The sequence below is a fragment of the Onychostruthus taczanowskii genome, unplaced genomic scaffold, assembly GCF_017590055.1.
Source record: "Onychostruthus taczanowskii isolate IOZ18803 unplaced genomic scaffold, ASM1759005v1 scaffold3, whole genome shotgun sequence".
NCBI classification, from domain to species: domain Eukaryota; kingdom Metazoa; phylum Chordata; class Aves; order Passeriformes; family Passeridae; genus Onychostruthus; species Onychostruthus taczanowskii.
This window is the reverse complement of record NW_024500349.1, coordinates 4,668,548-4,685,786: the sequence shown is the minus strand read 5'-3', so window position 1 is coordinate 4,685,786 and position 17,239 is coordinate 4,668,548. Positions and strand designations below refer to the sequence as shown.

General features: G+C 42.1%; 1 protein-coding gene across 3 annotated transcripts in view; it reads left to right on the top strand.

Annotated features, from left to right (window-relative positions):
- Positions 1-1,517: 1,517 nt before the first annotated feature.
- The window catches only part of ADAM22 (ADAM metallopeptidase domain 22), a 129,926-nt gene continuing 114,204 nt past the window's right edge, over positions 1,518-17,239 (top strand). For all 3 annotated transcript variants that reach the window (XM_041408701.1, XM_041408700.1, XM_041408699.1), the window contains exons 1-2: positions 1,518-1,624; positions 1,795-1,958. In XM_041408701.1, the coding sequence (XP_041264635.1) occupies positions 1,567-1,624; positions 1,795-1,958 (222 nt within the window). In that variant the 5' untranslated portion in view covers positions 1,518-1,566. The remainder of the gene's footprint in view (positions 1,625-1,794; positions 1,959-17,239) is intronic.

The following is a 17,239-nucleotide window of genomic DNA, read 5'->3' as shown; positions in this document are numbered from 1 at the left end:
AAATAAGATAAACTCTACAGAGAAATCGAGCCAGGAGCTCCGGCATTCCCTGTCGGGCGGCTCCAGGGAGCCAGGCAGCCGCTGTGCCCGGAGCACGGTCCTTCCCGCGGGGAGCGTGCGAGGCAGAAGGCAGCCCGGCGGGTGGAAACGCTCCTAAGAGCAGAAATGGAGGTGCCAGGTGTCCTGGCTGTTGTCGGTGCAAGCAGTGCAATTAAAATTGATCTGCATAATGGTTCTAAGATATTTTGTTTGTTCTTTTAATCTTTGAGACTACAGTGAGCAGCAGCTTTCAGTGGCATTACCTGTGATGCCACCTCCTCCTTTATTATGTGTTTACAGCTGGTACAAGCCTTGCAGTGGGTAGTTAGATTTCGTATTCTCTTGCCTGGACCGGTAGCGAGCTGCGTCTGCCGCTGCCCTGCCATCCCTCCTCCTCTCTCCGCTCACCTCAGCTGCGTGCCATGGCCGCCCTTGCTATCGCCCCTTCCGAAAGCTGCGGGCAAAGAGGTGCCTCAGGCGACCGCCACTCTTGTTCCATTTTCGTAAAGAAATGTAGTTAAGGAAGGTGAGGTACGCCGTGCTGAGAGGCAGCGCTGCTGCTCTCGGCTCCCCGGTAGGTGGGAGTGTAGAATTGGGTTGCAGATGCAGCCAATCCCTCCGCTGAGGGAGAATTATTCTCCCGTTTCAGGCAACGGACATCGTGGGGACTCCTTGACACCTCGGCCTCTTGCTTAGTCCAGGAGAGCACGCTGTAACGTGAAAGGAATGATTCTGCTTTGTAATCCTTTCCTACGCTCGTTGTTAACAAAGCGGGGAGAGAGTAGGAATTTAAGAAGGGAATAAAAGATGTCATAGAGAAGGAAATGAAGGTTTGCTCAGAAAATGAGCACGTGAAGGAGGAGAGAGGGGCTGACGGCGGTATGGGCAGGGAGGGAGGGAAAACGCCCGGGCTGCCTCCCCGGAGAGCCCCCGCCCTCATCCGCAGCTGTCAGTGAAGGCAAGTTTTGCGGCGGGGGTTCTCTCAGCCCCGGAGCGGTGCGGTACCGGGGCGGCCCTACGGGGCGGGGGCGACTGCGGAATCCCTGCGGCGCTGCCCGGGCTCCGGGGCTTCCCCTCCGGTCTCGCCCCGCTCCCTCCCGCCCTGGCAAACGACTACATTTCCCAGCACTTCCCTCTTCCAAGCGGGCTCTGCGGGGAGCCTCGCCGGCTCTCGCCATCTCCTTCGCTGGCAGGGGGCTCGGAGCGGCGGCGGGGCGGAGCTCGGCAGCCCCGGCCCCGCGGCAGCCGCGGCCCCGCAGCCCCCCCCGGGGCTTCCCCTCCGGTCTCGCCCCGCTCCCTCCCGCCCTGGCAAACGACTACATTTCCCAGCACTTCCCTCTTCCAAGCGGGCTCTGCGGGGAGCCTCGCCGGCTCTCGCCATCTCCTTCGCTGGCAGGGGGCTCGGAGCGGCGGCGGGGCGGAGCTCGGCAGCCCCGGCCCCGCGGCAGCCGCGGCCCCGCAGCCCCCCCGCCCGTGCAGGCGCGGAGCCGGCGGCGCTCGGCGGCGAGCGGGGCGGCGGGCAGCGCCATGCGGGCTGCCGCCTGCCTCCTCTGCCTGGCGCTCGGCGCCCTGACAGCGGCCCCAGGTGAGTCGCGGTGGCGGGGCAGCGCCGCCGCGCTTGGGGCGCGGGCGGCGGGGAAGGGGGGGACGCTGCGCCGAGGCTGCTGCGGAGCCCCATGGAAACGGAGCCCCCGCTCCAGCCTGCGCGCCGGGGGCGAGGGCGCAGCCGGGTGACAGTGCCTCTCCCCTGCGCAGGAGGCGCCGGGCCGGCGAAGGCGGCAGCGGGGCGGCGGGGCGAGAGCCCCTTCGCGGAGCGAGAGAGCATCAGGCCCCTGCGGCTGGTCTCCGGCGAGGGCGGCGGCGGGGCGCGGTGGCCGGCGCTGAGCACGCGGGTGCGGAGCGAGGCGGCGCGGGCACAGGTAAGCGCCGGCGGGGGGAGCGGGGCCCCGCAGCAGGGCCGGCCGTGCGGAGCCTCCCCGCACCCGCACCAAGGGTGTTCGCACCGCCGGAGGATAACGCTGGGTGCAAAGCGATGCTCGGCCCGACGCGCTTCCCGCAGGAGCGCGGGGAGTGCCAGTCCTGTGCAAGGGCGCTCGAATTAGTTAAGATGGTCCCCCGGCGTGTTAATGCCCTCCCCCGGCCGGCAGCGGGGCCCGGGCGGGCACAGCCCGCTGCCTGCGGCGGCCGGGGCGCCCAAAATGAAAGTTGCGGTGCCTTTGCGACAGCGGGGCTCGAAACGCTGCGGCTTAATTTCGGCTTGTGGCTGAAGCGTGGGCAGGGTGGGTTTGTGTTCTGTGGACTCGGATGTGTTTTTAAAAATAGAAATTGTACATCGGAAGGGAATTGCTTGAAATGTAACATGTGAACTAAGCACAGGATTTAACGTACATATTGCCTGCTACCCAACCCGGGGTATATTTTCAAATTCCATGGAATCATAGAATCATTGAGATTGGGAGAGACCTCTAAGATCATCGAGTCCAGCCATTAATCTGGCTCTATCTGTGTTAAAAAACCATATTTTGATTATATGAAGCCAAATCCCTATAACTTTTAACATCCTCATTTTGTATTAAAATACAGTGATTTTCATCTTGACCCCTTTTGTTTGAGGTGGTATGTGGCTGTTACATCTGAAGGAAAGAAACATTAAGTCCATGTTGTTATAGATGTAGAACATAAAATCTGAGCATTTGAGATAACTGCTGACATACAAGATGAGTTGCAGGCCTCTGTTTTCTTCTTTTCTAATTGACTACTGTGTGTTTAAGAAAAAAATAGGTGAAAACTTGTCTCATATTTCTTTTTTTATAATCCATGAAGTTTAAGAACCGACAACTTGCATTCTCTTTGTTTTGTTAAATAATAAACAAAGTCTTCATAGCATATGTGTTTGCCTCTGAATGTAACTTACTCTACATAAAGATTTTTCAGATATGAAGACAATATTTAAAGTAAAATAAAATACTGTTCTCAAAGTTCATAATGCTTTGTTCAAAGAAGAAAAAAAAAAGCTCCTTTAGGCATTTCAGGATTCTTCGAAGACCCCCAAGAAGTCACAAGTTCAAACACTTTGTGACATGTCTGTTTTAAACTTAGTAATGGTTGCATTTAGCTTTAATGTTAGGCTTAAAGTACTGGTCTTACAGAACAGGTTTTGTTTTTCTGAATGTCTCAGCTTTTATTCACCAAATCTTATGCTCATAAAATTTTCAAGTCATCCTGATCTAGTTAAGTTGTTAGTATGAATATTAGTCTAAGCAGATAAAAAGTAGTAATACGGATGGTTTGAAAAGGGTTGAATATGTTTATTTCACAACAACCTCCGCAGTAAACTAATGTTAATGTGTAAAAGCTCTGATGTAAATGTGAAAGCTACTACAACTTTTCTTCCTGATCAAGTTTCCCCACTGCTGCTTAAAATATTCCCAACCTCTTCCATGGCATCTGATGGTTGTTACTCATGGAAGGATACAGTAGCTGACAGTGCTTTGGACAAAAAAAATTTGCCTAGCAGGCCAAACGGAGCGAAGCAGTACAGACTTTCTGTGATTCTGGCACAGAGCATGGTTACATCCTAATTGCAGGATATTGCATCCCCTGCCCAGGGATCTGAGTCAGCTCGCCGGTAATGGACCAGCAGCGTGGCTGACTTTGCTTAGCTGAAGTTGTGTAGGAGCTGCGTTCAGGAAGGTGCTTATCAAAGTTGGGCTGACTTCACAGAGTGGACTTCTATGGTGCTTTTGGGTGTCTGCTGAATGTCACATGAAACATAAAGATGCTAGATTCTTCTTGTACGTGAAGAGACACCCATGCCTGCCCTGAAGAGTTAACAGCCAGTGGCATATAAAGAGTAGGGGAACAGAGGTGTTCCCTACATCAATAACATTTCCATATATATTTGGTTGTTTTATGATTAAATACACTCTTACTGTCTCCATGTTCTATCCATTGCTAATAGTCTTTGAATAGCTGTATTTGAGAGTTTAAAAAGCTGGTCTTGAATAGAGATTTCAAACCAAACCTAACAGCCTTCTGGATTAGTTAAGGGAGCATGCTTCTTTGAGGAGGTAAAAGCATTTGAGAACAATCCCTGGTGGGTGAAGGACTAGCAACCATATCTAGAAAAACAAAGATACCTGAATGGGAAGGTGCATTCAGAGGACTAGCCAACAAGGCTGTAGTTGAATTAATGTAAGACAATGTAGTTGTGTTTTGAATCGGATTAAGATAAAAGGGGTGAGGGGGGGAGAGAGATATAAGCTGGAGAGAAGGAAGTCGCATTAAATCGGATTGGATTCCTTTAATTCCTGGATGAAAGCTTTAGCTACAGAAAGGGCAGAAGTTGAACAAGAAGGATGCAAGCCTGAGTTCAGAACTGCATAAAGGCAAATGAAGATGATTATGCAGAGGAATGCAGAAGAAAAGCGTGGCCTTTGCAGATCAGGAGTCTTAGAACAGGCTCATGATGGAGCTGAGCCAGGGGATAATACGAGTAAAGGGGGTGAGAGGAGATAATTGAAGGCAGAAATGACTGGGATGTGATGGATGGTGGATTTCTAAAAAGTAGTGGTTTGTTTTCCATATTTATTGAGATTTTTCTCTAGCAACATCCTGTGTTTTGTTTCTTATGGGGTTTTTGGGCCACTGCTACCAGAATTGAGTGACTTCTCTACCTACATTCTTTACTATTAAATAGTAAAGGAAATAGTCTATATACTCATCTTTGTACCCCAGAATGTAATTGCTTAAAAAACATAATTAATGCGCTCACAATTGTAGTTGTCCAAGATTGCTGAACCTCAGATCACAGCACAAGGCAAATGTTTTAAGCTATTATATCTTCTTGTCATTAGTGTTTTAATGTACAATGTATAGTGGACATTGGAGAATTCGCGTGACTTTGGGTTTTTGTTTTTAATGCCATTGCAGAATGGAGTCGTTGCTGCTATCTGTGACACTCCTGTATTTCAATTTCTCTGTTCCACAAAGGGCGCCTGTTAGGAGCTGCACAGCGCTTAGTGTATAGAATAATCAAGATAAGATATAGCTAAAAATACACTAATATTATATTATCATTAATGCAATCCAGGATCTTAGCAATGGACGCCTAATTTACTATTGCATAAATAAGTGTGTTAGAAGATGAGAGTCCTCTATGTCAGGGGTGTTCAGTGAAGGCTACTCTAATATTTTTGTGTTTAAAAGAAGGAAAGTTCCCACCTTGGACATTTTAAGGAACCTTTTAACTTCATTCCTTAAGCCATATTTTGGTATTGTAAGAAGCACGTGAGAAACCACAAGTTTCGCAATATTTTCCTTTAGTCAATACTGTGCAGGCATGTTCTTTGTTAAAATGTGTGAATGTGTAAGCATCTGTTCCCACTGCCTGTATTACCATTATCCATTTTTAATACATCTAAGTGTTACATGGGAATTTATGGGATTTGCCATGATTTTCAGTGGGAACAAGGTTCTGACGTGCTGTGGACAGAGATTCACTCATCTCTGCTGGTTGTGCAGGACATCCATGATATAGCAATTATCAAGCTGTTTTTCACTTGTTCATTGCCTGTTGCCATTGAGGTACATTGGATTCCTTCAAAGAGAGTAAAAGGGATGACCTGGTTCTAGGGAGAGCCTGAAGGGGCTCCAGGACTGAGCTGCATCTGGAGACAAAAGTGCATGCTGTTTGTAGTCCAGAGTGAGTCAGTAGTTTTCAGTAAAGGACTTACTTGTCTTCCACAGCCTGCATTGTTTGTGACCAAATGATACAATTGCACACACCTATTTGGAATTATGGCTTGCAGATTTCTTAAATGATTTCTTCTTGCTAATAATGAGTTTCAGAGAAGCTGTGCTCTGTCATGCTGAGTTTGCATGCTCTGCTTGCTCTTGGATTTGAAATCTTCATTAGTTATTTGAGTGTTGCCTAGTCTTTGCTATTGGATTCTCTGATTTCTTATCGTCTTCAAACAGGATATCCCACTTCTTTGCAGGTGCTTCTGAACTTGCTGACTCTTGTTTTCTGTTCTGATGCTGTCAGTTTCTGTTGGTATTGTAAGTTACTGTGTTGGGTAGCTCAATGAATAGTAATTTTTTTTTCTTTAAAAAAAGAGCTCTGACTTTTGAGTGGCTTATAAAATATCTCTAGAGTTTGGGACTGATGGATGGTGACTGTTGGAAAAGAGAAGTGTCATGAGAAAGTGCTTGATTAAAAAAACTATTTTCTGCCGACTTAATCAAACAACTTCTGTCTCTTGAAGAAACTTAGGCACAATTTTTGATCATCCTAACAGAAAACCAAAGGGAAAGGGACTACACTGAGTAATAATATGCATTTGGTTTATTGCTGAATTTGGGTTTCTTCCTTGTTGCCTTGTTGCCTTTTAAGGTTTGTGAGGCATTAGGCAAAATTTGTGTCATACTTTACTGTATATTCAGTGTATGCAGTTCTGCAATAAGATACTTCACCAACATGGCAATATTTTATGAATATGTGAATGATGGTTAAAATATTAATACTTTAGGTGCAGGTCTTGCCTTCCTGAAGAAGAAAAAAGTGCTGAAAGCTAAACTTAGCTGTAGATTGTTCGTTGAATGATGTAAGTGCATTGAGGGTGTCCTTTGATTTCTGAGGTGCTCCTTTTTATAAAGTACTCAAAGAGTGTTTTGGCATTTTATAGGCAAAGAATATTTCAAATTCCTAATTTATCCTTCTTTGCAAGCCCATATCAGGAAAAGTCTTTCCCTGCTTGATAATGGGATTTGTTATGACAATAAATGTGTAAGTCAAAAAAAAAAAAATCTCTGGTAGCTGCTGCTTCAGAGTTCATGTTGTTTTGTGTCATCTTCTCATGCTTGTGCCGTAGCAGACTGGAAAGGAGAGCTATTCCTAAAGCTATGGCGTAGCCTTATGAAACAGGCTTATATACAGCCAAAAAGGATCATAAAAGGCTCAGATGTAACAATTCGTATAGACAGCATTTTCACAACATTTACTCGTTGCCATGATTGGTGTAGTGACTGCGAAGTCTGGCAGAGGAGTGCTTTCCAGCTCTGGTGATGAATGTATCTGTTTTCACTCCTGGTCTGTGTTGGTGCCCCTGAGTGCAGGATCACACTGAGTGTTCTTTCTGCCACAGTTTCACTGTGTACCTGTTTTGGGACTCCTGCAGTGGCTAATCAGGTATATCAGCTATAACATATACATGATGTAGAAGTGTGTTGCATCCTGAGCAGTGTCTTGATAAACTTTGATGAGATTTATCCATATTCTGGAGGAACTACATGTGAAGTTAAGATTCACTCTGATATGTTTGCCACAAGAGCATTATGGACTTATATGTTGAAAGGTCATGGTAGATATATTAGTAGTCCTGGTAGTCCAGGTCCCTTTTGTAGTTTTCCCAATAATCATACCAGTCTTTAAGTGACTCAAAATGAACAACTTTTTTAGGGCTCTGCTTGTGAAAACATTATCACAGTTATCCTGTCAAACACTGCTTAAAGGTCAATCAAACTGTATAAAATCTTCAAAAGCCTGATAAGGTTCAGGCCTGTAAATTGTGGGTCCTTCTAGCTAGCACTGGCTCAGTGCTCTTCCTGCTCCAGTTAGCTCTGCTGAAACTTGTGGTCCTTCCACTTATTGCTGCCTTCTGCCCGGTTTCTCCCCTGCAGAGGATGGCAGACGAGGATCCTTGTCTTCCACTCCCATGGGTTTGAGCCAAGGCTGCCTCTCCCAAGCAGACTGTTGTTCTGCTTCATGGGAAGTAGCTCACATGTCAGATGATTTAGTTGCCAGCCCAGGCCCATGTGTATTCTCTCAGTCGGTGCATGTAGAGGATGAAATCCAATACAGTCAGAGGATCAAGACTGGACACAGGATTTTGGTGTCTTCCTATTCAATCTCTTTCTCTTCATCTACTGATATGTTTCAGTGTTTTCATCACTAGATAATACTTTTTCAGGATTGTTTTTTTTCTAGAAATAGTGTAATTGTTTCTTGCATGTTAACCAAAACTGCTGTATTCAGTGTCTCCAAAAATTACCGTGGCTCCCATCCTGTCTTCCTTTTCTCTGCTTTTGACTTATGTAATTAATTTTAAACAATGCCAAATTTGCTAAAATTGTCTGTGGAAAACTTTCAGACAAGAAAGCCTTCAATGCCCCTCTAGTTCCCTTCTTTCCTTTGCCTTGCCAGTGTTCTCCTAGATAGTGTGTGGTTACGCTGTTCTGTAGAGATGTCTTTTGGAGCACATACAGGATTGCAGAGGTCTGTCGCATGAAATTTAGCTTTTCATAGTTGCAGATGCTCCCTGATAGTGCTCTTCTGGAGCCACTGCAATAGTTGCATTAATCTGCAGAGGAGAAATCATTGCTGCAGGGGTGAACTGTGCAGCAGCAGCTGTGCTGAGCTACAGCCAAGCGTGGATGTGGAACAACACCACTCTCCTCAGATGGAAGCATGTTCAGTGCAGATGAGAGCTTTGGACACTGAAGATTACATCTGTGCAAGCTTTTAGTACTTTAGTGGGAGGACTATGTGGAGAAAGGCTTATGTTTTTTTTCCCAGAAACTTTATTGTTAAGCTGAACAGAAAGGTGGCTGAAGAGCACGTACACATGGTCAGGCTGTGTTCTGCAAGGCTGTGGCATGCACTGCCATGATGGGGCTTGGCTGGTTGGGTAAATCCAAGTGAAAAGTCAGTGTCACCTGAAATTGAAGAATTATGAAGAAATCACAGAAAGTGGCAAACGACATAGAGCTGTTTTAACTGTTGAGTCACTAGGAGTCCGGCTTGAGAATTGGAGTAAGTTAAAGCAAGTTAAAAACATGACATTGTTGCTATGCATTTGCCCCCAGATAATGAAATTGTTGATTCATCTGGTAATTTGACCAGCTCAGGTTTGTCTACCTAGGCTAAATTCACTCTTAAGTCTCTCTTTCTTCCTTGTTTTTAAGTTAAATGGGTGTTACCAGACCAAAGAACTGTAGCAAGGGACATGCTTTAGAAAAAGCATACTCCAGGATGTGGCATTAATACAAAGTTAGAAAAATTTTTGTGGGTAAGTGCCTTCTAATGAAAGTGTGATGTGGAGGAATGTGGAGGCTAGAGCCCTGACTTAGCTCAGAAATTGCCCAGAAGAGTAGCAGTATGTAGGAATACACTCTGTTCCAGAAATATGTCCTTGGAGTATTTCAACTCCAGCAATTCTGTGGGAATGAAAAAAATCCATCCATCAGTTGTTTCAGAAAATATATACAGTGAAAATGTTGATTCATTTTGGTCTCCTAGGCTGTATCAAGGGGAAAAGGAGTTTTGAAATTTGCTTTTCTTGCACTTTTCAACTTGAAGCAGGACTTTGATACTTGAATATAGAGAGTGAGTCATATTTAAAACATATTATCTGTGGAATTGATTGAGCAATGTATTGGCATGCCTAAGATTCTGCAAGTTTTGTCAAGCTTTTGTTAGCCTCTAATACTGACAGGATGTTGGTAAACTTTCTGTTGGTGCCCAGAGTCCATTCCTGGGAGAAGTTAACCATGGCTTTAGGTGTCAGAGTGCTTGTTACTTCCAGTGGGCAAAGCTAATCTTTTGGCGGTAAGCTTTCATTTGTAGGTAAACTAAATGTAAAACCAGTTGAAAATGTTTGGAATATGTCACTGTGTTGCTGAAAATAGGTTTGGTCACTGATACTGGTATAGAGGAGCAAAGTTAGTCTGGACTCCTTTTACTACATCTGAGTGCTCTATTTGTAGTGCAGCTTCAGGTAGGTTGTAGCTTACTTGTGGATTTCTCTGTAGTGGAACTCTGTTCCTTCATTTCTGAAGACTACAAGAGATGCTGAAAAGGGGGCCTTTAAATGTTATTGATTCCTTTCAGAGCTTGGAAAACATGTAGCTAAAAATGACCTCAAGGCACCATCTGCTTCAGCAAAGGAAATGCCTTCTCTCCTCCTGACTGTTGGATCCGTTGAGTTTTCCTTCTTGCCTAAATGGTGTTCTTGGACAATAGTCCTTTCTCCAGAGAGATGACACAGAGATGCAGATGGGTTCATGCTCAAGGGCTGCCCGCAGCACGTGCTTGCTGCCCTTGTTTTGTCCTGTCCCCTGCAGATGGGTGATGTGCTGGTTGTTTGCCTCTTGCGCTGCAGCTGTGCACGAGCAGCGTCTGGTTCTGCCCACTTGAAACTGCCAGGGTGTTTTACTGAGGCTGGATTGTCCTTGTTGGAGTCCTTTCCCTCTGGTCTCATGTTTCTTCACAAAGTAGTTTCCCCCTCTGATTGCAGCCAGATCCTGGGCTGCTGAGTGATACAGATGGAACATGTTGCACTGCTGCTGCTGTAGTATTTTTTCTGACTCCTAGGCATGCCTGTATGTTGATTTTTCTGTTAGATCTGGCTTTCTGAAAACTACAGTCACTGTGGGGAGCAATGGAAACTGGTGTTTCTAGGTCACAGGGTGAGTCTTTGTTTGCTCTGCTCCCTGTCTTAGTTTAAGGAGTGTGATCTTCAATGGTCGTCAAAGTTTTGCATGAATGATGGCAGCAAAAGATTCTGAACTTTTCAAATTTTCATTCATGACTTTTCTTTGTTTTCTATATATAACCTTTTACTTGATTAATCACACTTATAACAACCTATTTGATCATATTTCCCCTGGCCATTAGTATTTGATGAAGAACCTTTTTCAGTTTTAAAAACATGAGATTGAGCAGTAACCAGTTTTCTCTGGTTTTGCCCCAGTAGTGATACATTTAAGACCTATGGCACTCTAGTTGAATGTAACCTTTTATACATGAATTCTTGCTGCTTCCCTGTCAGAAAAAGGGGAAAAAAATTGACTTTCTGAAAGTTCTTGCAGTTCTTCCTTTCACAGTGATTTGAAGACTTGCAGTAATTAGTCTCATAGGAAATCAAAACTTATAAACAAAATTTCAGACTCAAATTAACATCATCCTCTACACTTAAAAGCACAACGAGTGTGAGATCTGGTGACAGAGGGCTTTACTGGTGTTGGAAACAAGTGTTAGATTGCCATTTGGGAAGCAGCATCTTGCCCATTCAGTTGCCCAAATTTGTCCTATTAGATGTGTGAGATCAAATGGTAGCTCGTGCTAAATTTACTGGCAGTGACAGCCCAATAGTTTTCCTCTCTTCATTGTTCCACTTAACATTTAACCTAGGGTGAATTTTTGAGAAAGATGAAGTGGAGGTGAGGAAGGAGGGCAGGAAGAGAAGCTTTCAGAAGGATCCATGCCGCTACCCAGGCACTGACTCTGCAGCAGTGACACCTGTGTAACCTCTTGCATCAGTTTGTGCTTGGGGCTTTTTTCCCTTGTGCCCTTCCCCCATATATATTGAGTAAATTCAAACAGTGTCTGTGTTCAAACACACAAATAAACAAAATAGGGGGGTTTGTTGTGATTTTTTTTTCCTACTGGGAAGACTAATTACTGGCATTTTAGAGGTACAAGCGGTTCTTGCTTCTGAGTTTGAGTTCATTGATACGATGATGTTTATATGGAGAAAAGCTATTTTAGGTCATGTTTACTACCACAAGGAACTGGGCCTTGGCACTACGCTCTAGCTGATGGTGTTTAGCTCTCGCTGTGCTCCACCCTCACTTGGCATGGAGAGCAGATGTGTGATCCTGGACTTAAAAATGAACATGCATCTATTAAAATATATTCTTATTTCTAGCTTTTCTTCAGAATAAATAACTGATTTACTAAATGTGCCCCAAAGAGGTAGTTGTGAAAACGTTTTTATCAAACCATGATCCTCTTCTGCAGTTTCTTCATTAAATAAACTCCGCCCCGCCAAATGTCCCAAAGATATTTAGATTTATGCATTGAATAAAAAGAGAGAGCTTGCATGAAAAATGTCAAATATTGATGATTAATGCAGTAAATAAGTGCCTATAAATATTATGATAATTCTAGGGAAATTAAAAAAAGAGATTTTGCAGTTGTTTGATATGCTATGATATGTGGATCCAGTTCAGTGATCCTGAACTTTTGAGTAAAGTTAGATATTTTCAAATGGCAATAGAGAAGACCTGAGGAAATAACGTTGCAGTTATATTTTATTGTGTATTTTTGAAAGAAGATTCTTTGACTTGGAATACATATTTTTAATATTAGACCTAGGCTTATTTCTGAATTTTGTCTCTTAGCAAAGTTTTAATTATTTTTTTCTCCCCAGTACATGTGAAAAAAATAGTTTTTTGAAGAGATTTCTTATTTTACATAAAGCAACGATATACTGCATAGCTCTGGATTTATTGCAACAAAACTGAGGCTGAAAATTTTCTTTTTAGAGTGTATAAATTTTATGTGTCCTATTATAGAGTGCTAATTGGCACTGTATTTCTCTACTCTAGCATAAATTTATTTGTAATAATTATATTCAAAACAGCAAATGTAGGTAAATCTACATCAAATTTTTAGTGTATTTTTCATTTAATTTCATGAATATATTTATTTTGATTTTCCATTGTCTTATCTGTGTCCTTACTGAACTTAAGATAACTTACGTTATTTCATACACACTTAAGGGACTGTCAACAAGCTGAGGTTTCTATTCTATGAAATGGGGGAGGGAAAATTAAATTAATATCTAAGGAATCTATTACTTTGTAAATGTGACTGACTCATGAAATATCTGCTATAAAATCTCACTGTTCCTACAAGCACTGAAGCACACTTTTAAAGTTTTTTCTTCCTGTGACATCCTGTATTATTGTATCTCCTGATTTTCTTGATGCTTTTCTTTTGACAAAATTGATCAGAATATTTTAATTAGAAATGCCAAATATATAGTAGTAAATAGAAGTTTTTTACATAAAAGGGCAAACATATAAATATGATTTTCTCCTCAATTTTTTACAAGACTTTGTTAATTTTTGACAGAAATTTTTGTAATCTCTTCCAGCAAAACTTATTTAAAAACATCTAAGTGCTTTATTAAGGATACTTCTCTAGGAAGAAATATGTTATGAGGAATTGCACATTGCATCACAACAAATTTTTAATTATTTTTCCTTATTTTTTGAGGAAAAATATTAGTCATCATGTTACTGTGCTTCTTTCAATACTCAGCTAATTACACACAATGTGAGGAAAATGTCTAATTTTTTCCCTTTAAAATTCATGTTAGTTTGATTATTCCAGAAAGTGCATAGTTTGTAAATGTTTCACTGATGGTTAAGACATTTGCCCCATTTGAAATGAAAATCTTTGAGAGACATTTAAGGTTAGCTCCAGAGCAGTGCGCTGATGCTGATCTGCAGTGATGCGTGCTGGTTTAGTTGATGTGTGTTTGTTCCCTTTGCAGATGCTCATTCTTTGGGGCCAGTTTTTGGAGAAAGCTGATCCCCAGCAGGAGTACCAAAGGGACATCATTATTCTGTTGTTTGTTTGTAGTAATAAATAGTCATATTTGGTACTGATTGTCCATCTCCTCTATTACTGCAGTGATCCCTGAGGCATGGAGCAGGTGATTTAAAATAATTGGAATCACATTGCTCTTGGTTTGGCAGGAAGGTTTGCATACCACTTTTGTTTTTGTAGAATTCAAGCTTTTAATCTTTGCTTTAGATAAAATATCTTTGTGCTTAGTGATTTGAAATAATCTTTTCCACTCCATTTACTCTTGATTCCTTTCAGACATTCACTGGCATGCTTAAACTTCACAGTCTTTAACAGAAGTTAGCTCTGCATAGTTGCATTAGGTGCATGGGGTGTTCAGTGTTTTCTGTAGTGGGCCTTGCAGGTCAGTGCAATTTATGCACCACTAAGTACTAGGTACTGCACCTGAAGCAGCTAATTTCAGAGCTGTTATTGGTATTTTTCTTCTTCAGTTGCATGACATAAAAATTTCAGAACCTCTTGACTGTGTTGGAGGCATTGCATTGCTCTCTGCCATTAAGTTCTTCAATTCTCCTTTCCTGGCTCTTGTTCATGTCCTGCACTGAGTGCATCTTCTGGTCTCCAGGAACTCCCTTTTCATGACTCAGTTGTCAGCCACTGGTGTGTCAAGCTGATGGTTGTTGCAAAAGCCTCACATTTTCTGAGAGAGTTCCTGGGTTTCAGAACTGAATGACGTAGTTTATTGTCTTGCTTCAGTGGTTTAGAGAAAGCTTTGTGGGTGTTTTTCTTGTTACTTCTGCTTGACTGAGGTGGTGTAGATGGAAAAGTACTTATTTCCTCTCTTTGGGTTCTTTTATTGATGTATGTCCATGAACGTAAGCTCCTTTGCAGCTGGCCATTTTACCTATTCACTGAGTGGGCAGGTAGGTGTGCTTAAAGATAATGTAGACCCAAGACTTTTTGGTCTTTTTTGGACTTTTTAAAAATCCATTTCTTTATTTTGTGGTTCTTAACCAGATATTTAGAAAAACCGGTAACCTAAAAAATGAATTGTCTGGAATTCTGTTACGGTGCAGTTTTTTTGTTACGGTGGATGAGAGGAAGACAGATTCTTCCTCTTCGTTCTCTCTTGGGTGTCCCCTTCAACTTCTTACTATTGCATCTACCTTGTGGTTTATTTACATCAGTTTATTTGTCTGACAATAAACAGACAAATCTCCAAGTGGTGATTAATGTTCTGCTGCTGATCTGACTTGCTGGCTAGCCACATGAGCTGACAAGGGAGAGTTGGTGGGAGCACATTGCCAGGATAGGGCAGAACTGTTCGTTTTTGGCAGCAGCCCACAGTGTGCAGTGTGACAGTGCTTTACAAACATGTATCAGGAAGGGATGCAATTTCTGGAAAGAGATGAGTTTGTCAGGCTATCCAGAATGTCTTTGTATCTTGGTAGGCTTGAAATACCCTTGAGATACACTTGATTGCACTTGAGCTTAAACTCAATGGTAAGTTTCTGGGTTGGCATCATGTATCTTGAGGAGTGGTTACATCTGTGTAATGTTTTTCATATTAATTTATTCATACCTATTTTCTCCCTTAAATCCACATAAACAGTTTCTGTCAGGGTCCAGGGTCACCTTAGAAATACATTAGCTTGTCGTTGTTTATCTTGGAGATGTGTTCAAGAGGAAGTCTCCCAGACCAAATCGATATGGTGCAATGTACCTAGCAGTTAAAAGCCAAACCAAACTGAAACAATAGAGTAATTTTTTGCTCATATGGGCTCTGAAGGGGATATATTTTAATGACAAATGTTACATTTAATATATGTGCATTTAGAAATCCAAGCTAGACTTTTTATATTCTTTCTTACTCACCAATTCTCTTCTGGTACCAGCATATGGTCAAATAGAAGTCTTGGTTATACTCTGTGTAGAGATCTAAATGATGGCATATGTAGCTATGTTGTTAACAAGCAGGAATACTAAAATGCTGTAGAATGTTCTTTGCAGTTAATAATGTAATGATGAGAATCAAAGGACTGGGCTGTTCTTAATCCTTTGATGAGAAAGCAGTTGCTGCAGTGCAGGTGGATGAGTGGAGGTTAGCTAAGGTCAGCAAATGGGCTGCAGCGGAACAAGGGAATGACAGAACTGCCATTGGTCCCTTGTACCTTACTTGATTCTTGGCCTGTCACATCCTGTTTGTGAACAGCAGCCTGAAAATTCACATCTAGCAAGAGAAGATGAAATTTTAAAATCATTCAAAGCAGACTCTGCTGCCTGAGAGGTGGAAAAGAAACAACAATGGTAATGTGATAATTTGCTGATGGTTGTTTCTGCTGTATTTATGGTTGCACTAGCTGCTGCAGGCCAGAAGCAGCTAAATGATGGTCCTGCATGTGGGTGCCATATGTGCAGTGGGTGTCCTTACATTCTGTGGGTGTCATTGCAGATGCCAGCTGGATGTGTATTTTGTTTGTTTGTTTGTTTATTTGCTTTTTTATTTCTTTATGCTTTTTTTTTTTTTTTTTGTTAGAAGGTAAGCTTTTAATATTGATGGTAATTAACCAGCTATTATTTACCCAGATAAGGTAAACTATATGTAATGTGTGTATATATATAAATATATATATATATATATATGGTGAAAAATTATACATTTGTTCAAAAAAGATGATAAAGTATCCAGAAATTACAAGAACCACTTAGCAAAGACTTGGTGGCCTGTGTTGTAAAGCAGGTTAGATGTAGTAGGGATAGACAACAGGATATCTCCTTCTAAGGAGCTTTCCAGTTTTACTGCATCCTTCTGAAGTGTAATGTAAATATGTAGAATTTCTTGTCATGTCATTTTGCATGCATCTCCACAGCAGTGACACAGCCAGGCATTTTTCTAGAGGGCCCTCAGCCTGAGCATCCTCTAGTAAGAGAAACTGTCCTGACTTCTGGGTTTTTTAAAGGATTCATCTGTTTGTGTATGTGTATTTGTGGTTGTTGTCTTTTTTGTTTATTAATACTCATGCTTATATATGTAGACATAACAAGAAAATTTTGCTGTAGGGCAACTAAAAGATGTAATAAACAAAAATGTCGTGATTCCCTCAACTTTCCTTTGCATTGCTGCTGTTCTTTTCCAAGGAAGCTGGTATTCTCATCTCTTCTGGATTTAATGCCTATTTAAAGCTTGCCAGTAGTTTTAGAAAGAGTTAATTTGATGATTCACATTATCCCATTCTGTCCTGTGTTTCCCAGAGTTTTCAAGAAATAATTTGTTACAGTTGTACTATCCTGTATTATATTTATTTGGAGAAGTGTAGTTTAGAGTCGTAAGTGGCTCTTCAGTGTTTCCTCTTAGGTCCTCTGTCTACATGCTTCAAATCTTAATGCGCACATTTCAATGGAAACAAAATAGGAACAAAGTTGATACTGTTCCAAAATGTCTCCAAGTAGCTTTTCTAATTAATTAGTTAAATAACATGGCTGTTCCCTTTCTCGGGTGTTTTCAGGTCTAGAAACAAGTGTTGCATTTCTATTGAATAGCTGAGTATTTTCTTCCACTACTACTAGTAAAAACCTCTTGTTTCTGGCAGTTGGGAGTTATGAAGTGTTCCCATGTTTGCCTGCTATAGGACTCAATTAAAGGAACTAGTTTGGGGAGAATATATGGCAAAGAAAAGAAGAAAAGCAAGCAAGCAAGCAAGCTGTTTCTCTACCACCCATTTTTCTTTGGTTTTAGTAACTTCTCAAGGGTTTGAAGTTTTGGGAAACTTTTAGAGGGTTGTGAGTCAGAGCTTTAGAGAAAATGCAGCTAATTATATTTTA